The sequence below is a fragment of the Amblyomma maculatum genome, chromosome 1, assembly GCF_055883805.1.
Source record: "Amblyomma maculatum isolate TAMU_Amacu chromosome 1, ASM5588380v1, whole genome shotgun sequence".
Lineage (NCBI taxonomy): Eukaryota > Metazoa > Arthropoda > Arachnida > Ixodida > Ixodidae > Amblyomma > Amblyomma maculatum.
The window spans coordinates 336,716,269-336,740,629 of NC_139344.1; the positions used below are offsets into that span (position 1 = coordinate 336,716,269).

At 42.1% G+C, this 24,361-nt stretch overlaps 1 protein-coding gene across 1 annotated transcript; it reads right to left on the reverse strand.

Moving 5' to 3' along the window:
• Positions 1 to 5,014: 5,014 nt before the first annotated feature.
• On the reverse strand, positions 5,015 to 23,922 carry LOC146207514 (malonyl-CoA decarboxylase, mitochondrial-like). The gene is made up of 11 exons (XM_084588149.1): positions 23,605 to 23,922; positions 23,077 to 23,205; positions 19,754 to 19,897; positions 19,464 to 19,598; positions 18,665 to 18,820; positions 17,138 to 17,302; positions 15,590 to 15,701; positions 14,919 to 15,071; positions 11,768 to 11,992; positions 11,268 to 11,373; positions 5,015 to 8,613 (listed from the first exon to the last, which is right to left on the reverse strand). Exons 1-11 carry the CDS (start codon positions 23,605 to 23,607, stop codon positions 8,502 to 8,504), a joined length of 1,440 nt encoding a protein of 479 aa, XP_084444275.1. The 5' UTR covers positions 23,608 to 23,922; the 3' UTR covers positions 5,015 to 8,501.
• Between the last annotated feature and the right edge of the window lie 439 nt (positions 23,923 to 24,361).

A 24,361-nucleotide genomic window follows, 5' to 3' on the forward strand; every position in this document is an offset into this window, starting at 1 on the left:
GTCTTGTTTCGTCGTCCACCCCCACCTCCGCGGCCAGCGCGAGTTGACGCGACGAGCCCGCTCGCTATCTAAACGCCCTTGAAACTTAGTGCTCGGAAATGGTTCTTGGCTTTACGTGACTCCGTCTGCATGGGCGTTGCTACGAAATGTAGCCCCCAAGTTCGTAATGTTCGTGCCGAAATGTATTTTCGAACGAACCGGAAAAAGATATTGTAGACAAAACCCAGAATGCTTTCGAGCGGCGGTAGTTGTTTTGGTCGGCGGTGCATGACAGCACGAAAACATTTCGGGGGGGGGGGGGGGGGGGGGGGGGTTTGAAGCCCCATAAGCCCCCCCCCCCCCCCCCTGGCTACGCGCCTGGCGCCTATCACATATAATCCCTGACGTTATTGAGAATAAATCACCTGTCAAGGTCAAAGGTAGCCGTCAAAGGTTAGTAATGGTCGAATGCCATTAGTCATGGTCACTTAGTCATGCGGTCATGTACAAGCTTACCATAACATGACACAATGGGCGAGACTCGTCGCTAGACAGGATTTTCCCAGTTTGACCTTGGCTCAGCTTCAAGGTCACCTGGACGGAACCAAGTGGTCCTCGAGTTTGTACGTAGATGAGTAGCGTTAATAAGATGCTCGTCGAGGGTCAACATCTAGTATTTGGCAAATTGATACTCGAAGGTCAACGTTAGTCCAACTGGGTGGGCAGTGGTGCGCTAAGATATGCTCGGCTGTGGGTGGTATTTCTGCTGTCATGCTAGGTTACCTCAAAGTCAAGCAAGCCACAACCATATATATACCACACACACACACACACACACACACACACACACACACACACACACACACACACACACACACACACACACACACACACACACACACACACACACACACACACACACACACACACACACACACACACACACACACATATATATATATATATATATATATATATATATATATATATCCCTTCTCAGTAGAAGGCCTTAGTCGTCGATTCAATTTCCCTATCGCAAATTATCATACAGTTAATACAACCAAGATTAGAGTGAAAGCGGCTGCGGCGACACTACCATGAAAACCGTCGCCACTCCTTTTCAAATCGTGTTCGCAGCCATGGTGGTACTGTGCGCATGCTGGCCAGCGCTTTCCATGCGACATAAATCTAGCGCAGATTACGGCGTACCAACCAGGCAACGTTGGCAAAACTGGGACTACAGAGGCCGCTTGCGTCGCAGATCGCAGTAAGCGCAGTGCGGTGCGGTGCGTGGAACGAATCTGCGGCTCAATTCAATATTGCTAGTTGAAAATTTCCTAGTTCATTTGACAAGTTTAGGCGACTGTGTGAGCTAGAAGATTTGTCAAAGTGATGGGGAGCTCTGACGAGCGAGACGTGAAACTCTGTAAAAATACAGCCTGTAAAGAAACGCAGGTGGGGAGATAAGCCCATTTGAAGTGGCAACGAAAAAAAACGGTATTCGCGCATGAAACGAAATGCTTGATCACTTTCCGCATCATTTTTTACACACGATGGTGGCATTGCAGACTTGGCATTGCGCTGTAACACAGCTAAAACAGCGGTGGATCGCATGGCGCGGATCGACCCGCAGCGCGCTGCGTGCTTACTGCACCTACTGGGCAAAATAACTGATGGAAACTCATGCGAAAGTAGACGGTTGTGTTCTTTAGCTTTCGAGCGATGAGCCCGCTCTCGCACGGCCCACTGACTATCTAGTATGAGCATTGGCTTCTCTGGCGGTTTCGGTGGTCTGCCGAGAACGGGCCGTTAAACTGCCGAAGCGCTGAACTAGCGCGCGATCGACCGACGCGCTCATAAGAAATCACCATAGTGCGCACAGGAAACGATCGACTCGCGCAGTAAATGCTGCGCGTAGTAAAACACGATATGTACAGCAGACGAAATGATACGAAAATATTGCAAGTGCGCCTCTACCAGACTTTATATCACTCAAATTTTACAACCATGAAAAAATGCAACGTTAAAATATTTTTCCTGGTCCTTAATGCTGTATTGGTTTAATATTTTTTGTGCGAGTGAAGTGAACAACATAATTAGCTCATTTTATTAACAAAAAAAAAAAAAACAAACAAACTCTTTGGTGAGTAGAGTCAGTGAAGGACTCTGGTAGAGTCAAGCATGGCAGTACCATGATGGAACCATGAAACCACCCTAAATGCCCCCGCCGCGGTTGCTCGGTGATTAAGACGCCCGGCTACTGAACCGGAGTACCCGAGTTTGAACCCGATCGCCGGCTGTTGTGTTTCGTTGGGGGCGAAGCAGAAAGGCTCTGTACACGTAGATCCCCAGCTGGTCGAAATTACTCCGTAGCCATCGACTACAGCACTTCTTTCCAGTGTCACTCACACCTTTCCTCCCAGCGCGGTTTCGGAGTCCATGGAGTGGGACAGATCCTATGCATTTCCTTTTCTATAAACCAATTTACATTTTATCCTGAAAGCTCCACAAGGAATATAATAATAATTATAATAATAATAATTATAATAATAATAATAATAATAATAATAATAATAATAATAATAATAATAATAATAATAATTGGTTCAAGGAAAAGGCACTGTGTCTCACTTGTTTAGTGGACACCTGAACCGCGCCGCATTGGAATGAAGGTGAGGATCAAAGTGAAAAGAGAGAAAGAGGTGCCCAAGTGGAGGGCTACAAATTTTCGACAACCTGGGGATGTTTAACGTGCACTGACAACGCACAGCACACGGACGCCTCTCCGTTTCGCCACCAACGAAACGCAGTCGCCGTCGGTCGGGTTCGACCTCGATCGGTGGTGGTAGAAACATTTATTGTCAATATTACCAGAGGGTGGGGGAGCAGCCCCAACAGGGCATTGGAGAGCTCCCTCCATGTACGGAGGGCCCTCTTACAAAGCAAGGGAAAGCCGTTAGATATCTGAACCAATGCGCAACCGCAGCGGGGTAGTGCGTTTAACCGGCAATTAGTTCCGCCATGGTCTTTTTATGCTTTAGCGTCGTGGTGCAGAATAGTCGGCGTTGTCGTGTTTGTAACGCCAAAATATGCACTTCGATTCGTATTGAAATTTTGACGCAACCGTTTTTTGTGCAGCATTCAGGACGCGTCATAACATTTCGCTAAGTTGGAGGCTAGTTTGAGATAAAGATTCAAATCACATGATTGAATGCCATTAATTTTAAGTGTTCACCGAGAAGTGACAGATGCTGCATCATCCTGCACCCAAAAATCAACCCAGACAAAATTTTAACCACTGCACTGCCATAGTACACGGTTCGAACCCGATCGCCGGCGGCTGCGCTTCGAAGGAGGCGAAACGGAGAGACATCCGTGTGCTGCGCGATGTCAGCGCACGTAAAAGATCCCCATGCGATCGAAATTACTTTGCAGTCCTTCACTACGGCGCTTATTTCTCTCTTAGCCTTTTTTTTTCAGCAGAAATGCGCAGCCCGCACGAAGGGACTCCACCGCGGGTCGTGCCCCTGCCTGCGATTGGCCAAGACGTCGAGTGACGTCATTTTGAGGACTGGGGAGGCAGCCGATGCGGCTCCTTCGCGTGCTGATCGTGGCTCTCGTTTGGTTTGTAGGGTTTAACGCCCCAAAGCAACTCAGGCTATGAGAGACGCCGTAGCGGAGGACTCCGGAAATTTCGACTACCTGGGGTTCTTTAACGTGCACTGACATCGCACAGCACACGGGCGCATTTCTTTTCGCCTCCATCGAAAAGCAGCCGCCGAGGCCGGGATTCGATCCCGCATCCTTGGGAACAGTAATCGAGCGCCGTAACCACTGCGCCAGCGCAGCGGGGCTGATCGCGGCTTTGTAAATGTCATTATGGCACGCCATTTCCACTCGAATGACCATTAGGATCTTCACCGCACGTGTCCGTACCAGATGCTCTCACAAACTATGTAGCACTCCCGTTATGGGTTTTGCATGAAAACTTGTTTTGGTTAGAGTAAGACATTTTAGAAAGTAGTGTGTGCCATTATTAGCGGAAACTACATGGCCCTCAGAAAACTTTGTGAGCATATTCCTAGGAAGGAAGGGCAGACCCCCCTAAAAAGTTATTGTTGTGAAAAAAGGGCCCAAGGCGCGGTGTACCAAATTCTGCTTTGAGTGCTGGATGTCGTACCTTGGGAAAACGAAGAATTTTATGGGAAGGGTGAAGCAGTACACAGCCGCCACCAGACAAATGAACAATAATATATTTGAAAGACTAGTTGGGTAGGACCAGTCAATAATCTTTTGATGAAAAACTTATTGGAGCACTTCCACATGAACTGCCTTGAGATATCGCAAAAACATTCAATGTTTCTTTTTCCGCTTTCATAAGTAAGCTGAAACAGCATGCCCCTACCCCCATTTCGTGTATATCGGCTTGTCACTATCCAACTCCGCTTTTCTTCCATCAACTGATATAGATGAGCTGCATTCGCTCTCTGTCCTCTAACCCTTGGGATATGATAAAATTAGAGTGCAAGATCTGCAAAAGAACTTTAACAAAAGAAAAAAAAAATTTACTGCTCTTTATTCTGAACAGCTGCATTGAAACTGGACAAATTCCTGCAGGACTGAAGATCTCAGTGGTTAGGCCAGTGTTGAAGATTGGCTCCAAAACGAATAAAAATAATTAGACCTACACCTTTATTGCCTGCATTAAGCATTATTTTGGAAAAGATTGTTTCCAAGAATATGGAAGAATTTTGTAGAAAATATGCAGTAAACCATCCTGCTCAGTGTGCCTTTCAGTGCGAGGTAAGTGCTTTAGACCTCCTGGAAGACTGTTCGAACCACATAAATAAAAATATACATCAGTACAAAACTTCTGACTCTTTTTAGACCTAACTAAAGCTTTTAAAGCTGTTGACCACTCTATTCTTTGACATAAGTTAGATAAGGTAAGATTTAGAAGACTAAGCCGAATTTTTTTTGAGAACTATTTTTCAAAATGTTTACAAGCAGTCATGATAAAAAATGAGTACAGTGATTTTGTCCAAGTCCAGTTGGGGTCCCACTTGGCCCTTTATTATTCAATAGTTATACTAATGACCTAAGCAACCTCGCACTAAATTCCAAACTTTGCCAGTACGCAGACGACACGCAACTAGTTATGTCCCATCGATCCTTTGAAGATGCCAGAGATTTGCTACAAGTAGATGTTTATAGTGTAACACAGTGGTTTGCTCCGAACCAAATATATATTTAATAAAAACGAAAGTATTCTGTTGTGCTTAAGCACAAAAATGTAACCTTGAGTGAAACAACTGTTCTGCATGAAGTTGGGCATAGTGGATGCCAATGTGAGCCTTTGCCATTCTCATCTTCTGTGAAATACTTTGACCTTTACTTCGATCAACATTTGTCATGGACTGCACATATAAAGCATGTCAATCGTGTTCAAACTGTATTAATCCAACTGTACAAGCTAAGGTTCACATGCCCAATCAGGCATCGTAAAATGGTTTTCAGAGCTTTGGGTGAATCTGTGCGAATTGGAGTTAGTGTATGGCTCTTGCTTGAACTTCAAAATTCTTCAAGTAAATTAATTGCTCTACCGAATTGCAAATAATATTATGTATGAAGCTGTCCCAGAAACTTGGATAAGAGTGTTAGACAATTAAATGCAGAAATTTACCCTCTATCAGATTGTCTTGCTTTCGTAGCTATCACAAGAAACTTTTTTTTTTGTTTTCAAATAAATTTAAACTTCCTCAGGATAAATCCAGAGTGTTTCACAGAAACAAACTCTTTAAACTATCAAGGATGTGCACCAAATATAAGAAAAGGTGTCAAGTTTGGGCTTAATATGTTCCCTGTTACTCTAACAGATTGACAAATCAAATCTTACAGTTGACTTCTCTTGCTCAAGTTAAACGAGAAGCTAAAACTGGTTGTTTAGCCAAACTGCACAGCGTGCAATGTGAACGAGTTTTTGCCATGTACTGCATTGTACGTTATGATGTACCTTTAGTTTATAATTGTTTATTTTTTGGAAAGGAGCACATGCCTGTTGATTGCCATGGCTCGCCCACAAGTTCTCCCGCGCTTTAGCGGGCAATGGGCTGTATGCTGTAATGATGAATGTTAACAAAGTATTTTTGTCAGCATGTAGAATTTTCCTTCATTTTTGTCATCCTTCATGATATTTTAATCTCTGCCCATTTACACAGACCAATGAAAAATGACAGTATTTTAGGTTGAGGAAGAGGTGTGTATGAGCCAGGTGGTCAATATATGGCCTTAAAACATTCTAAAAATCCCTTGAAACTTGTGTAGAATTCAAGATTAAAATTTCTAGCACCGATGCCCCAAAATAGACAATAAAACAAATCTGCTAAACAAAAAGAATATATTACACCACAAGTTTGTATAAACGGAATGGTGTTGAATCAGCAGATACATTTGCATAAAACTAACAAGATCCACACACCAAACACCCATTTCAAGTTTCTTGAAAATACATAAAAAATTCTTGCCATAATCCTGAATGTGTTAATTGACATGAATCGTCCAACATACGAGGTGTGACACAAAAGAAACAAGACCAAGTGTGTAGCTTTGAAAAAGAGTAGAATTGTAATGATTTAGTGGGTTCCCAGTGGTCAGTCTGTTAATCAACACTACTACATTGAAGCACTAAAATGACTTCGTGAAAAAATTAGAAAAAAAAAAAAAAGGTCACAGTTGTGAAGTAATGGATGGTTGTTGCACCAAGACAATGCACCCGCTCACACGGCCCTATCTTTCAAGCAGTTTCTGACCAGCAAAAACATTACTGTAATGGAGCATCCTTCTTATTCACCTGATTTGGCTCCGTGTGACTTTTTTTTATTTCCTAAAGTTAAATCTTGCTTAAAGGGAACCCATTTTACCTCAGTTGAAGATGTTCAAGCAAAAACGAAAAATCTCCTGAAGGGCCTTCCAAAAACCTCGTTCCAGAACTGTTACCAGCAGAGGCAGCACCGAATGCATAAGTGTATGAATGTTGAAGGAGACTATTTTGAAGGTGATAATGCCACAAAGAACCGATTCTGTAAGTACAATAATTAATTGGACCAGTCTCGTTTCTTTTGTGTCACACCTCATATATCAATGAGCCCGGAGACAGTCTTACATCACATGGACTCAGATATGGCTGCCATACAGGGCCATTCTTAGGACATCCTTATCAGGAGCATCCTCTCTATGTGCAGTATCACCATTTGGTAATCAGTAGCAGTGTGAAAATATTTAAATTTTCGAATACGAACATCGGGAAAAATGCATCTGAATATTCATGGAACTTCAAATATCTGTTCAATGAAAAGCACACCAGTTTTTTTGTACAGGAACGACCTGCATGAAACTACAGGGAGTTACTAAATTGCTGGGGAATACAGTAAACTCTCGTTAACTCAGCCTTCAAAGGAGCACAAAAAATTTCCGAATTAACTGATAGCTCGAATTATCGAATGGGCCAGAAAAACTGCCAAAACCATTTGAATTGCAGTAGTTTTATCTAATGAGCTCATCTGTGATGGATGTCTGCATATGAGATGAAACCGATGTAAGAACAACGTTTTTTTCCCGGGTTTCGTTGAGTGCATTGCTTTGTGCACACTGTCGGGAAGGCCCTTTTCACAAAAGGGAAGGTCTCTCTTCACAAAACAGCCCCGTCGCGTTTTGAGGAGGCTTCACTGTACAGCAGTCCAGCATTGCGGATAAGTGTGCAGTGCAGGACAAACTGCGGTGAATTCGAACATTTTTGGTGCAAACGGTAATTTTCGAACCTTTAGAAATTTCGAATATCAGTTTTTCGAATACGAGTAGAATAAAAAACATATATGATTTGTATTCGAAATTTCAAATGTTTGCACACATCTAATAATGAGCAGTTTAAGCCAAAATGTATCCCTTTCTTAAATGCAGGCTAAATTCCCTGTTTCTCATTAAAAGGTCTCTCTCGTCTCTTCTCTCTTTCCTTTTATTTTTTCATTTACATATATAAACATTATAGCAAAGTCCTTTTTACATCATACTGCATGCAGAAAGGACTTTTCACTAGGTTGCTGATGCAGGAATGGAAAACAAAAATTATGCCTGTTCATCAAGGAGGCATCACTCTAAGCTCATAAAATAATAATGTATTGAATACAGGTAGATACTATATTGCATTTCATATGCTATAACAATTTAATGTATCCTTGAGTTCAAAAGCATACCTAAAGCCAAACTAAAAAAAAAAAAATAACAGCTCAGTGGTATTGAGGAGGAAATGCTAGATGCAAGAAGGAAAGAACTGAGCTATTTAAGATTACAAGAAGCTGATTCATAGCAGGAGTTGGTTTTACCAATAATTTGCTAATCGGCAGCAGATGATTCATAAACTAATGTTATCAGATGTAGTGCTTGCAGTGAAATTTCTTAATGACAAGGCCGCTCATATAAACAGGTAGTACCACTTTGCCGCCATTCAAGGGCCATAGAAAACAACTTTACAATGAAGACTGTACAGGCTTCAGATCTTTCAAAAACATGTCTGATGCGGTGATGATTCCATTTTCAGTGTATGCTCGCCTGTAGTCTTCCATGTCTTCCAAGTAGTACCTGAAAGAGCACCAAGAGGCAGCCTTTCTCAACCAAGCAGTGATGATGAACTTCCATGTAAAGTGGGCATATATAAACACAAACAACACATTGGGATGTTTAGTCAAATCTCGTTACAAGAGACATGGTCACTAGAGACACTCGGTTATAAGAGACACTTTAAAATGGTTTGGTTGGTTTTCCTATGTTTGCCATGTTAATAACATTGCATACAAGAGACATGGTTACAACAGACACTCTGATACTAAGGACAACTTTCGCAGGTCCCTCTTCCTCACTGTTTATAAGAAACACAATTAACCCAGGTGTGCTCATGCAATGCAGCTGACTCTTAACAACTCATATGGGCGGCAGTTTTGATTTACTCATCTAAATTCTGTTCCATATCAGTGTCCTTTTTTTTGTTGCAATATGTCAGGAACCGAGGAGTCATCATCATCACCATCAGCCTGACTATACCCACTGCAGGGCGAAGGCCTCTCCCATATTTCTCCAATTAACCTGGTTCTGTGCTAGCTGCATCCACTTGACCCCTGCGATCTTCTTAACCTCATCCGCCCACCTAACTTTCTGCCGTCCCCTGCTACGCTTTCCTTCCCTTGGAATCCAGAGAAGGAATGTCTCCTCTTGACTGGGAAACCAAATGTCCCTGTTGTTTCAGTCACACAGGAATGGGACGAAAGTTGCTGAAACAACAGAAACATTTTGACTTCCCAGTCAAGAGGAGACACTCCTTCTCGGTTCCTGACATATTGCAGCAAAAAAGGGCACTGATATGTAACAGAATTTTACGAGTTGGTAAGAATTTTTGGTTACAAGAGACCTTGGTTACAAGAGATATCCTTTTCGGGCCCCTTCCCTTGAGTGTCTCTTGTAATGAGGTTTAACTGTAAATGAGGACCATGCTTGAAACTAGTGATTCAATTTTTAAAGTGTACAGCTAAATTCAGCAAAGCTCATCGTTTTGAATGGCTCTATGGTAAAACCATACATAAAAAAATACACATTGAACACCGGTGGTGTAACCAGAAATATTTTTCAGAGGGTGTTATATGCCGCCGGTTGGAAAAAAAAAATGAGGGAGAAAGGCCGAAAAGAGTCGGGGAAGGGAGGGGGATGCAGCGCTCAGAAAATTTCGGCGGGTGTCCTGGCACCGAAACTCCCCCATGTTGGACACCATATTCCCATTGGCAATAGGACCAAAGAAATTTCAACACTCTGATACTAACGTGTGCACAATAAGATGTGATAACACTGTCAGGTGCATCAGTCACAGCTGATCGAAGGGATACTAATGGGGAGCATCGAACTAAACAAGCCAGATGGACTGTTCCTCAGGATTGCTACCAGCTTTTTTTCTTCACAGAAAGGTGGTAGCTGTGCTGCCGAGAAAATCGCAAATGAAAGTCTTGAAACCCCTAAAAATTAGAACTACTCTAAACAATTCAAAAACTGAGCTTGTTTGCCTCATTCCTGCAATGCATTTGCACTGCAGCACTCCGAACTACTAGAGGCACCACTTTTCAAATTAAGAAATATGGCTGGAAACCAAAACTACCTAGCCAGCCAAGTCAACTGCCACAGCGGCAAGGAATATTTTAATATTCGCTGAAACATCTCGTCACGTCAGTGACGATGCACCTGTGTGGTAGTCAGTTTATGCATCGTATAATGCCGTGAAGTGTGCGAGCAAGCTTCAAGGGACCCTGAAAAGCATGCAAGCAGTGGCCTCACTGTAATGTATGCCCTCCATTATCACATCAGAATGAAAAATTACAAGTGCAATGCTCAGCAAATGGCATGCTGTGTTGTCAATCATCGCATGCTTGCTCACCAAGAATGCAGTAAGCAAGATCGCAGGCGACCACATTGATTTTCTCCATTGTGGTCACTGCGATTTCAAAGCAGATGATTCCGTTCCTGCTGTTTGCAAGCGGAAAAGATTCAGGGCATGTGCCACCTAGATGTAGTCTGCTGTCTGCTGGCTATAGGGAACCAATGCTGCGTTTTGAAGTGCGATGCCGGCGCCAAATGCATGCCCGAGTAGTGGAATTCTGCAGCGTCATCAGGCACGACATTGCCGTGACACTTCGAATGAGGTGTTCCCGTACTGCATGCACGTTCTCTTTCCACATGCTTTCCATGCCCGCTATTCCCATCTCCTCATGCATTTAACAAGCGAATGTAGATGCGCAATGGTTGCACCGTGCGCTGATTATGTTCACTGATGGGCAGTCTTAGCGATGAATGAAGCGCCCCTGTGGTTGCCTAAGTGCGGGGTAGCATTCTGTTTGCCTCATGAGCTTTGCTTACATGGCACATCGCTTAAAGGCGTGTGTGCTGTGAATAGAAATTTACACAGGTGGCAGGGATTGTACAATGCAGGCGAAGTACTGCAAAAGTAGTGTGCTACAGTAGTGATCAGAAAACACAGTAGACTCCCTTTTAGCCAAACTTCAAGAGATCATGAAAATCATTTGTCTATCATAATTTTGTCTCATTAGGACTACTTGCAAAAACGATGTGAGAGCATCATTCCTACACATCACAGGGGCAGCTTTATCTCATAACTAGGAAGCTGCGGAAAGCAAGCTTCCATCAACCATCAGTTGCAACCATCGAGCCACTCTGCATACACAGTCATTCTACTCTACCTGTAATTGACCATGATGGAGCAAGATGATGACAGCCCACGGGGTGAAACATCGCCCAGCCAGTTTAGCCGCCAGATCGCCGCGCCGTTCTTCAGGTGGAAGTTGGCTGGAAAAGATGGCAAGGCAACACAGGTGCCAATATTTACCTAGTTGCAGTCATAACTTTGTGCCAATATAGAATGCTGACCAGCAGGAAAGCTAATTCACTCACAACACATGCACACACACACAGGTAGAATCCTTGTGTGTGAACGTGTGAGAGAGAGACCACTTTAGTGATAGCCGCTGCATAGTAACTGTAGCTCAGAACAGTCCTCGCCCTGCCTACCTCATCACTCCATCAAACCTTGTGTGCAACCTGTGACAGTTAATTTAAGAAAACAGTTTTTTTTCCCATAGTCCACACCTAAATTAAGATCCACATTCAAAAGTATTGTTATTACAAGTAATTTTGACAAATTAGGTACAGCCACGGTTTTGTGACACCAAGAGCAACTCACCAACACTGTTGAGAGCATATCCGCGATGTTTCTCGTGGTACAGGTAGAATGCGCAGAGTTGCATCAATGGCTCCTGGAGCTGACTGACCAGTTCAGGAATGTGGAACCAGCCGTTGTTGCGCAGCAGCATCAACAGTGCATTCAGAGGCTGCTTGTTTTCGCTGTAGGGCTGCACAATGGCCTCCAACTGACGACGGTTCGAAAGCTTGCTTGACTCAGGGTGGCCTGCAGAAATAGCATAGCCGCAGTCCACCACTTTATATAATAAAGTGACAGCTGCCCTACTGTGGGCAGAGAATTTCGCTGGTCTGTCCAAGCACCATCCGAGCTACATCACCTGTTAAAAAAAGCCTGACAAACTTTCTTGGTACCGTTTCTAATTTTGCTTTGATAGGAGCTTAACAACACAACACTCAATGATCTCAGCTTAGACAGAGCAAAACAATCTTCTGAAAGGAATGATGACAAACATGCTAAATGTTTTACTGAATTGTTTTGTTAAACTGCATTGTATTTGTTTCCTTTGAATCTGCGTAATAATCTTCTATTTTTGCAGAAAGTACATGTGCAATTATTGTTTCATGTCATGTATGTAGAATATTAACACTGAACTTTGTATTCTATGCAACTTTTGTTTCTTCATTATACTGTAACTGATATTGCTTTATCACTGCCGAGACCGCATTTCAGATAATTGCCGTAGCCCGCACGCTCTCTCTTGCGCTTCCTTGGGCACGACTATGTAATTGTTTAATCTAGACAAATAAGCTGTTTGCACGCATGCGTGCGCATAAGTATGTCACAAATGATGTTTTTTGACCCTCATCGGGAGCAATCAGCTTTGGTCTTAACAGCCAGAGAAACGATGTCCAGGTGACACCACATGGGTGTGCCAAAAGAGCTGACATTGCTGTGGCATCAAAAATTTTTGGCTTTATACTTATTAAGGCAAAAGGCCATATCAGTGAGGCCAAATGGTGATGCAAAATGTGAGGCCGCAGGCTTAGCCCAGTTCAGGTGTCCACAGAGAAAGTGTGACAGAATTTGCACCTTTTCTTTATTGTAAACCAATTACTAATGTGAAAGCTATGTAAAAAAGTATATAATAATAATATGTACCGATTATGATGATCATAATAATTAATGATACTGGTAAATGAGAACAAATAAAAAGTAAAAACAAAATAGCAATTAAAAGGAACGAAATAGCAAGCAGAAAGACATCAATAAATACATAGAAAGTGAAATAACAAATTATAAAAATAAACACTTTAAAAAGTAAAAATTCTAAAAACCAACACACATGCTTTTCCATTCTCCCAATGCAGTTTCTGCAGTGACATTTTAATGTTTTTTTTTTTTCTGCACACATTGTGGAGCACACATTTTTGTCTGTTTCTACAGTACAAGCAAACAGCACGTAGGCCAATAAAAAGCCACACTGTTTCATGTTAAAAGAACCCCACGTGGTCAAATACTCCACTACAACCCTTTCTGCCTGCCTTCCTTCCGCCCCCTCCTCCGTACCTCACAGCACAATTCAGGGGACAGATTACAGACTTCTCTCAATGCAAAACCAGCCACAAAACACTTACAATGCTCCATTTCTATTGGTCGGCCCTGACCTGTGGTTGAAGCGACCAATAGGATCAGGGCATTGCACATGCTTTGAAGCTGGTTTCCTATTGAGAGTGGTATGTTATCTGGCCCCAGGTGTCCAACAAGACTGAGATATTTACTTCTGTGGCTTTTCCTTCCTCATGAAACATTTTGCATCTTGTTTACATACTGCTTATGAAGAGGCATAGGCAGCATGGGATATCGAAACAATTTCTTAGGCAGTAACCAGGACAAATATGTATTACAAGGAGTAAATAGATATGGCATATGAGTCTCAACAGCACCTTGGTTGAAATTAAGGACACCTTTGGACTGTTTTTGCAACTACACTCACTTTTCTGCCGACAGCCATCTGTACTTTGTCTGTTGCTATTGTGCCAAGGCAAACACTCTTCTCTAACGGAAACGCCAATTAAAGGGTGCATAAAAATTCATAAAACATACACTGGGATTCAGAGAATGCCGAACTATCAAGACTGTTTTAATTCAGGTGAGACGTAAGCATGCAAACTGGCTAGATTTGGCAAGACTGTGATAGCTTACTTACTTGATGATGATGAGTGATGTCCTTACTTACTTTGCAATTACACACATGAAACAAAACCCTGAAATTTTCCTTGATAGCATTGTAAATTAAAAATGTTTTCCAGTGAATGCAGTCCTGACAAAACAAAGTTGGGGCAATAAACAAGGCTCACAACCCCTAGGGAGATTTTTTTTTTTTTTTTTTTTTGCATTATGGACCAGGTTTTGCAATAAAAACAAGAACATAATATCAGCAGTGTATGAGTGAAAATAGGAGAAATAAAAAACAAAACAAATGTAAGCCAAGACATAACATCACAGATGCACCATGGAAAGATGCAGGGCCAGTGAAAACAGCACGCCACAAATGGGACAAGGAGAATAAACACACACACACAAACACTGCACTGACTGGTAACTGATGGTTCTACTGCATCTTCTTCCTCTATTGCTTTTCTTTTTTTTCCTTGGGGCTTTTCTGGTTTTATTTTTCTTCTGCTGAAGAGGAAGAAGGTGCAATAACCATCAGTTGCTAGTAAGCACAATGTTCGTGCATGCGTTTCTTCTGTTCTTTGTCCCGTTTGTGGTGCGATGTTTTCATCAAATCACAGATAAGATCACGCACACCTTCCAGCATCTTGTAGTACCAAAGATGCAGAGGTTAAGAAATGATAACATCAAGCGTTAGTGATCTGTGCTGGTTTAAGTTTGGTTTATGAGTGTTAACACCCCAAGGCGACTAATCAAGCTATGAGAGACATATAGTGGAGAGATCTGAAAATTTTGACCACCTGGGGTTCTTTACTGTGTACTAACATCGCACAGTACATGGGCGCCTTGCTTTTTGCCTCCATCGAAAAGTGTTCATTTCAATCGGAATTTAATCCTGTGTCCATAGGTTCATCAGTTGAGCACTGCCCCACTGAGCCACTGCGACAGGGAAAATATGCGCTGGTGTATTCCTAAACAGTTACAGACAAGCAGATCCAACAGCAAGGTTTAGTACCTTTGAGGATTTTGAGAATTTCTGACATGACCCACTCCTTGAAACCAGGAATTGGCGAAAGCGATGAGAATTCATTCACATTAGGAAACTCAGCCTTGACCTTCTTCACCACTTCATGGATGAGATACTTTCCAAGTTCAATTCCTTGGAGACCTATGCAAAGAAGAGGCAGAGCAAGCATGACAATATTCAGCATTACTGTAATCTGAGTTTCGAAATGCTTTCGAGTGAAAACCAGTGACTGTGCAATAATCTCCTTTTATTTTGAGTGCGAATGTTTCAAAGTATGATTTACCATTGTGCATTAATTTTACTTTGTGTCTATGCTTATAACAGCTGTCATGTAAAAAAAAAACATTATAGTCATCACTTTTACAGATGTGCCTATCTGACTTTACATGACTACATATGCACATGTATAGTATACAAGGGCAGACCAACAATTCTATTGAGTCAGAAAGTAAAAAAATACAGTAAGTGAAAAAACTAGCAAAATGACAGAAGAATGCTTTTTTTTTTTTTTTTTTTTTTTTGTAACCATATGCTATAAACTCAAAATAATTCAAAGTTGTTTTCAAGCCTAAAATTTGGTACTATATGTGCATTCCTCTGCATTATACTGGCCACTAATATGTGGCCCTGTCAAATAACAATGCAGTCTTATAGCTTACCTTTCTGGGTTGATGAGATTGAGTAGAAGATAGCAGATTTGATGATTCGTTCATCCTCCCATTCCTGTGGTAGCTCAGGTTCCTTTGGGTGTTGTCGGTGGCCAACAATTCTCTGTTTTCAAAGGAAAAATGGCTACAGTAAACATGATGGTATTAGCACTGACAAAGCAACCCCTACAGTAAGGTGGGCTGCTGCTATTGCATCCTCAATGCACTGCTCTTGCTTAAATTCTAATGCAAATCGTGCACAGGAGGTCCCCCTATCTCACGTCCCTGTCTTCCTATCCACCAGCTAGCCCAAGAAAGAGCCTTGCTTAGTTTATAGATTTAAAGACCCAAAGCGACCAGGCTATGAGACACTGCAGTGGAGGTGCTTTTTGCCTTCATCGAAAAGCGGCTGCCGTGGCCAGGATTTGATCCTACATCCTTGGGTACAGTAGTTGAGCGCCGTAACTACTGCACCACTACGGCGGGTGCTATTGAGAAAAGCCTTTGCAGCTGTATGTTAGTGTTCAAAGGCGACTGATTATAACTACTGTTTCATGAGAAATCTAATTATGAAAAGGGGCTGTCTAAACAGTGTAAAAGGATATTATTTAAAGCTTTCAACAGACAAAGCTTATGTGTCAGCAAGGTTAGAGGAGATACAGACCAACCAATTTTTTGGGTTCAGGGTCAAAGAAATGAATGCTGGCTGTAGCAGCTCTATATAATAAATAAAATACTCAAACGCTCGTATCTGAACATTAAAGAACAGCAAGTGGTGCTCCAGCACCATTTAGCCCCAGGAACTACAACCAGTTCTTTAAATGCCGCACAATTACGGGTCTCATGTAATGGTGTAAGACTGCTCGAAGATGCAGTGCAAGAATAACAGATTGTGGGCCTAGTTGGTGCATGATACCCAAGAACACAACACAATACAGGCGCACGCTATAGACTGTTAATGAGAACACGAAAGTCCAAACTTCCATCTTCACACCTAAGCACATGACCTACATCAATCTCACACACCCCTCTTACGCCAGCGAATAAGTCTCTACAAGTAAACGTTTCAGAATAACAGCTTGAGGGGCGAGTTGGTGCTGCATAGTAGGGAAGGTGTGAACGTGAACGTTATATGTGGCAGCCGCAGATGTGTAGTGGTTTTTTCTACTGTGTGTCTATGTGGTGCAATATGTGATGGTCGTGCTTGGACGATGTGTTGTACTGGGATGATTGTGCTGCTAACTTTTATTATTGGCTAGACATCTGCTTGGCAAAGAAGAGGTGTGCGAAGATGTACTTGGGTGTAGAAGAGGAAGTTGTGGCTGAGTGTTCAAGAGGAAGTGCATGTTCAGTTTAATATTACAGTTGGTAGTGTGCACCTGTATTGTGTTTTCTATTCACATGTTTGTGTTCATTGTGCCACATTTCTAGGTACTAAGTAAATGTTTCTTTTCCAAAAAAAAAAAAAAAAAAAGCTGGTACTATACACAAACAGACCAGTTCAGATTTACCTGCAGCCCAAACCAAAAGATCCTCCGGCAAAGCACTGGCCACACACACCTGGATTGACGATGAGATGGCACTGGTCAGAGCAGTGTGCAACACTACGATGGGCTCGCCAGGCATGCAGCTGTGCGTGAAAACGTAGCAGCGACGGTAGGGCCCCACTCGCCGCTTCAGGTCGGTCCAGTTGCGTACCGGGTGAACAGCCTCGTATTCAGAGACCTGCGCAATGCCACGCAACAGCCCGAAAGAAGGGACACTGTCAGCTTTCTGCTTCATAGTAGTACTCTGCTTTCTCGGACAGCTGAGATGCATGCTCTTCTTAAACATGGTCTGCTCAGTGGCTAGACTTGTGAAGTGAATGTCAAGGAACCGAAGAAAGATTTTATTGAACACAAATTACTGTTAACGAGATCTGTTGAAGGAATGCTTAAAGGAAGAAAAAAAAAAAACAAAAAAACAAACAAACAAGAAAGGCAGTACTGAAGTTCTAAACCAGAAGCAAAGTTTTACAAAAAAAAAAAAGAAACAACAACACACAACTGAAGAAGCTCACATAGGCGTACGGCAATGGTAATTAGATAAAATGCCACTAAGTCTCTTGCTCATCCCTACAAATGCACAAGGCTACTAATTAGTATAGATATTTTGTGCATAAACACACACACAGCAAACAAGGCAGGCCAACACTGTCAGTGCTATAAACACACAACAATAAGCACCAGTGCGCTCTCTTTCACTGCCTTATCACATTCTGTTTGCTAATGATGGTGCTGTGCATGATGATGAAGCAGACAGAACTGTATGGCTGTGTAGTAGTGTGCAGAGCTGGCAGCAGTTTTTCATGTGTGAAGTGCAGGATAGTAGTCAGTGAATTTGCTTTGCATGTCGCAACCTTGCACCTACTTACTGCTTGTTCAGTGGCAAAGGCCTTGTTCATCACAAAACATTTAAATATTTAAAGCAAACACTCGATGACGACTGAAGGTGATTCACAATGCCATGGTGCATTCATAAGATGAATCAGTGCCATCATCAAATTTAAATTCAGCTAGTGAGACACAGTGCAACAGAAGTTTTATATAAGAGTTACACACATCATATGCAAATGGGGTTGCTGCTATTAAACACTGTAATAGGCAAAGCACAAGATCGCACTGCTTGTGTCAATCTACAACATCAATGTTTTTTTACGACATATACATTCAGTGGTAAACTTATATAAATAAAACTGAGTGCTCGAGCAGAATAATTAGCCTAAACTTTTAGCTGATACTTTGACTGAAGGCTCACAAGAGTAAAAAAGAAATCGTAGCCTGTTGCCCTGCGTTACAGTGAGCCAGGCCTGTTATAAATTGGCTCAAGGCTAAAGCTTTTTGTACTTCTAGCATAGCAGATCTTAAAAACACAAAATTCTGAACCTGTTACTTTATTTCAGTGCTTCAAATTGTTCCCTTTATGACTTTACATAAGCATTACAAGGACGCAGCATTTGTTTATGAACTGACCACTATGCAATCCTTCTTTGTACACATTTAGTATGAATGTCTGTGCATTAATGCGCAAGCATTGAGTGTCTGTTACCTTTTGTAGCATTTCACAGGAGGACTGCCACGTGATGCGCTCCAGCTTGATGAACCCCACTGTGAACCACAACGCCAAAAGGTCTTTGAGAATGATGTTCATGTGCCGAACGTCATAGAAAGATGGATTCTCCGGCTGCAGTGACAGTATCAACTCCTGTAAAGTAGGAAGAAATGAAAACTAACATAATGCAAACACTCATTCACAAATTCACTCAAATAAATGTATGACTGAAACACAATGGAACGATTCTGCCTGCAACCCACCGCAGCCACATGGATAAGCTACACACTTGGCTACTGAACCAGAGTACTCTGGTTTGCACATGACCCTGGCGGCCACGTTTCAATGGAGGCGAAGCACTAAAGCGTCTGTCAGCTGTGCGATGTTAGTGCACGTTAAAGATCACCAGGTTGTCGAAATCACTGTGGCTACAACGCCCTTTTCTCGCTTCTCTCGCTCCAATCTTCCTCCCTTCCCTTAAGGCGTGATTCAGGTATCCACCAAGAGATGAGGTAAATACTGCGCCTTTCCTATAAACCAATTCACAGTTTATAATCCTGGCTACAGCTTGTGTCTGATAGTTTGTCCCCACTGTGCCTTCGGTGGTAATCTGTTCTAAACATTAATTGGCATCTTAACTACAACTGTGCTCTAATGTAATGTTAAAGAGTTTACGTGCACCGGAACCTCAGGTCACCAAACTGTAGACACAGGAAATTATGGAGAATGAGAGAAAAACCACAACTATGCGCACCCGGCAATGGATGCTGAAAGGATAAAAGATGACAGTACTTACAAGCAAGTCACCCCTCATGTCAACGAGGAACTTGACACCCCCTTCAATCCTTCCAAGTATATGAAAAAGTGAGACATATTTTGGCGTGAGCAGGGCCCCCAGGCGCTCTTCATCTCTGAACTTGAACACTGGATCCTTTTATGAAAAATAAATAAAGATGTAAAAATAAAGCAGAGCATTCCAGGTGTCCTATACTAAACTCTGGTGAAAGTCCGAAACTTTACACTCTATGCACTAAGGTTTCAGAGTAAATGTGCAATAAAAGAAAAAAAAAAGAGAAAATTAGTTACCTGACTGTCTTCTAAGTAGCTCCTCACAGAACTTCGAAATAGTTCTCTGTTGATGTACAATTCCTTTGCAAGAAACTGTAAAAATTCTGCCTTTTGTGCTTTGGTGCCTTGTTTGTAGGTGCAGCAAAAGGCCTTTAGCTTGTTCTGTACAGAAAAAAGGAAAAAACAAAGAGAAATGTAAGCCCAGTATCAAAAGTGACCTATTCTTAAACCAAATTTGAAAGCAAATAACAAAAAGTTATTGTTAACCGAAAACAGAACATGGTTGCAAGCTTTTTTAAAACAACAGTGACAGAGGAACACTGAAATTAAACTACAGTTCCTGCATGCATTATTTGCATTTTTATCCAATGAAATATGACCTGTAAAAAAAGAAATTAAATGCTTTTGTTCTGGAATGCTCAGAATTGTTAATTACTAGTTATAATTTCCTTTTCAACAAGTTTTCTTTATCTATCCCCCTCCCTCAAAAAAGCAGAAAAAAAAAACTTTTATGATTATTGTTCTTAAAGACAACATGCAATGCTTCTCTTAAATTCCAATGGCTGAAAATTGAATTGGGAACACTCTTTGCATTAATGTCATAACACTATCAACAAGTTTTTGCTGCTTGCAAGAACAAAAAAGACTAAATACCCTATATCTGAAATCAAAATCAATGTGCTTCTTGTGTGTTGTGTAATGGCAGAAAGCAAGGATAGCTTGTTATAGCAGCTGTTATAGCAGGAGTAGCAGTTCAATCTGTAAGCATTTATTGTTCACTGTCTTTTGTTGTATTGAATACCAAGGACCAAACAGAATATAAATTTCAATCCTAATCACAGTTGCAAAATATGTAATATACCACTCATGTAGCTTTTCTAACAGCCATACTGGGTTCATCAGAATGGTTTGAAGACCAGCTTTGGTAAAAGTTGCAACAAATAATTTAGAGCATGAGCACAATAAGAGCAAAACACCATCATGCTTCACTGCATCACGTGAAGGAGTACCTACAGCTTATTTTTGGGTTCATGGTTTATCCTTTGTAACGATGCGTAAGACATTACTGAGCATAGATACCCATGTGATATGCATCTATGACCGCTGAATAATTTATAATCAAATTTCCTTTCTGATCTGTTTCAGTTTCAACAGCTGAGTGATGGCTGTGACGTCAAAGTCAAGTCTAGGTCAAGTGAACGATGAGAAAAACGTCAATATAATCGTTTCTCTGTCATCTGAATTCACTACAATGCTACCAGTCAGCTTGCCTCAATAATAGCAATTACAAGTGAAGAGTCAGAGATTATATTACTGTTTTTCATGCCTTGCGTAACCTAGACTTGACTGTGATGTCACAGCCATCATTTTGCTGATAAAAAAGAAACTGAAACTGGTGAGAAAAGAAAATTCAATTATAAATTATTTAGCGGTAGTAGGCAAAACCCACGAGGTGAGCCATATACAGGAATAATGTCTTACGCATCAAGAAGAAAAATGCCACCGAAATTTGGTGTCAGCACACAGCTTTAAAAGATGCTAAACTCCCAAAACTACCGTAAAATTCCAAGCAAGCGCCCCCCTCTTACACGACGAAATTAGCTGAAAAAGAGGGGGGCGCTTTCATGTAGCAAGACCGAAATTTAGGATTACAACAAAATTTCCCATCAAAAAATTTAACTCAGACTACATGGGTTTAAACTTTTATTTCTCTCATCAGGGCAATCTGGCTGAGAAGTTTCTTGTGTGTCAAGGCTTTGGCGAGGTGCTGCGCAGTGTGCCCTCGCTGCGCCACCTCCGCCGATGCAAGCTGATTGGCACCCTCCGCCGATGCAAACTGATTGGCACCCTCCGCCGACGTTTTCTTTCGGCGTGCTGTTTAGACATGTTAGCGACTGTCTGTTTTCACGTCGTCTCCAGCTCCCACCTAGACAGTGGCTATCTGTGCTTTGGCAGCGGCCAGCTGCTGCCTGGGTGAGGTGCCTGCCAAAGGTAGGGGGTGGGGAGGTGCGGCGCGCGAGGGGGGGGGGGGGTGCTTTCTCGGAATGGTGCGGAAACGTGAAATTATCAGTGAAGTTATTGGGGGTGCTTGTAAGGGAGGGGGCGTTTGCTCGAAATTTTACGATAAGAGGCTATCAAAAGGCCCAACATTATATTAAGGACAGCACAGCGGGTTATGGAAAGGAAAATGACAAGGGTAACACTGAATTACAGAACACGATGTGCGAAGAAGTTTGCAATCCTCACAAAAATTAAGGCGAGAAAATGGAGCCGCCAGAGCCACGTCATACAGAGGAAAGACAGCTCATCTGTTACCTGTTGGTCTCCAAAGAAGGGAACAGTTAGTGGGCGCAGCCAAAAATAAGGATGATGAAGCAAGGAAATTTAAGGGACGTACGACAAACTGATTGAATACAATGTAGCACAACCACAGTAGAAGTAATCTGACTGGTTACAGAGATGGTAAGCAGGAAGAGGAAAACGATTGTAACAATGCGTTATGCACCTGTTTGTAATAAAAATTTTAGGCATTTGTTGCAGTACAATTAAGCGAAGATTCTTCAGTTTGCTTGTGCATGATTATATGGAATCATTTTGAATTTTATTTCATTGAAAGGCTATCCACAGTCACAAACACTAGTTGTGGCAGCAATTTATTAATCATTTTTTACAAAAGACATGGCCATATATGAGGAAATTGTGTGAAATAGGACAAGAAGGAGATGGAAGGAATTTGGTTCAGATACTGTGGCACTATGGACTGAAATGACTCTTTAACATGCCTACAATGTTAAACACTTAAAAGCCATTCATACATACATGAGGCCAATTATGTGATATAGGACAAGAACAAGATGGAAGAACTTTGGTTCAGATACTGTGGCACTATGGACTGGAATGACTATTTAATATGCCTACGATGTTCAACACTCAAAAGGTATTCATACATTTTTCTTGCTCTGATGAATAATATATAGTACTGCATCATATGGTACCATTGGTAACCCATCCTCCATCCTGCTGCATTATGCAGGAACTTCATGATGTGTTCCAATAGCTAGATCATGTCATACTGCACATAACAAAAAAAAAAAAAAAAGCATTTAAAACTATCATTGCCTTCTGACATTCCACTCTATTGCTACTTATTGCATTCCTCCCTCCTGAACGTAAAGTCCGAGATGGTAAACGCACAAATCAAAGCACACATCACGCGCGCGAGCAGTGTGCTGAGGATAGATAGCAAAGTGCAACGGCAGAAGTGAAAATCTTGCCGAACGCATGAATCACAGCCACGCGCATTAATGAAGGAAGTATGCACAAACGGAAAAAGGTGTTACCTCTCCCTCCGTTGTTTCTTGTTGTTCGATGATATCGCCGGCAAGTGCTTTCAAGTCCGGCAACGGAGCGGTAGCCATCCTCATTCGTGATAAGTAGGTAAATGCGTTTCTCCTTAAAAGCGAGGAAAACTGCAAGACAACCAAACGCGCCGAGTAAACATCTGTAATCAACCATACAGGGCCAAATGCCAAGAAATGGTAAAACAGAGGTTTCGAAGTTCACCGAGCCAAGTTAAACAAATTCCAAAAATCACAGAGGACCCATCGTTCACGGAACACATGTCAAGTCGTCATAGCCCACATACAACTGCGAGATGAGTCCAGACAATTGACGTTCCGTATTCGCGCTTTCGACATACGTCATGGCGATGTAAAAGCCACAGCATCAAAGCATCGATCTATGTACACAAACAGCAAGTAACTTTGCTGTGCACGTGCTCATGCTGACCAGCCAGCAGCTGATATTACACACACATTAACCATAGAGGACAAAACAAGGCCTTCCAAAAGAGCAAGAAAAGTGTCAACCATTATATCACAGCTCGTCGGTCGCAGTAGCCGCAAGTGATCGCTGATTGTAGCATTACGACGGCGGACGACGTCAAGTGTTCATCGCAGAAAGCGAATGTCTGGGTCAACTATGCTGGGCACGCTCTTGCCGTCGTTAGTACACGAGAAGCGACTTTCATTTTAGCCACGAAAGAAGTAAACTGTCCTAAAAGAATAAACAGCTATTTGACGCACGAACAACAGCTCCAAGAACACTCTGAAACGAAAACGAGACGCTCAAATCGTGGAGGATATTTTTGCAGATCCTGGGTGCGCAATCACCTGACAGAAAAGTGACGTAGAGTCTACGTCACTTCTGCGTGTCCTAGCACTTTTTTTTTTTTTTTTTTCAAGCTGCCCTGGAGACAAATGCGCGGAAAGGTTGGAAGGAGGCGCGCGCGGCGCTGGTTCCAGCTAAAGCACGCAACAGCATGCACGCTTTCTTGTTTTTTCTTAGCAGTGAAGGGCGCGGGCAGGCTCAATCTTTCTATTAGCAGCTAGCCAACAGAAAGCGCAGTTTCAAACGAGTGACGGCTTGCAGCTATGCATGCTCGCTAAAGCGCCCCTCCCGCTCGTTCGCTTCCTTCATTTCTCCTTTTTTTTTTTTTTCTTTTCATTTGTTGGTCCTTCTCATTTGTACCTAGTTAAGCCCGTTATGTGAAACAACTATACAGAGACGGAAAATTGTCTGTCCATAAGCTATAAGCAACATCTTGTATAATTTCATAGCTTAGAT

Excerpts from the sequence above, each read along its gene's own strand:
- LOC146207514 (XM_084588149.1), bottom strand. Across the intron at positions 17,303-18,664 it reads CCTGTGAAATGCTACAAAAG|GTCTCTGAATACGAGGCTGT; the intron begins GTAACAGACACT and ends GGCATTGCGCAG. Across the intron at positions 11,374-11,767 it reads ATATGCTCTCAACAGTGTTG|CCAACTTCCACCTGAAGAAC; the intron begins GTGAGTTGCTCT and ends CATCTTTTCCAG.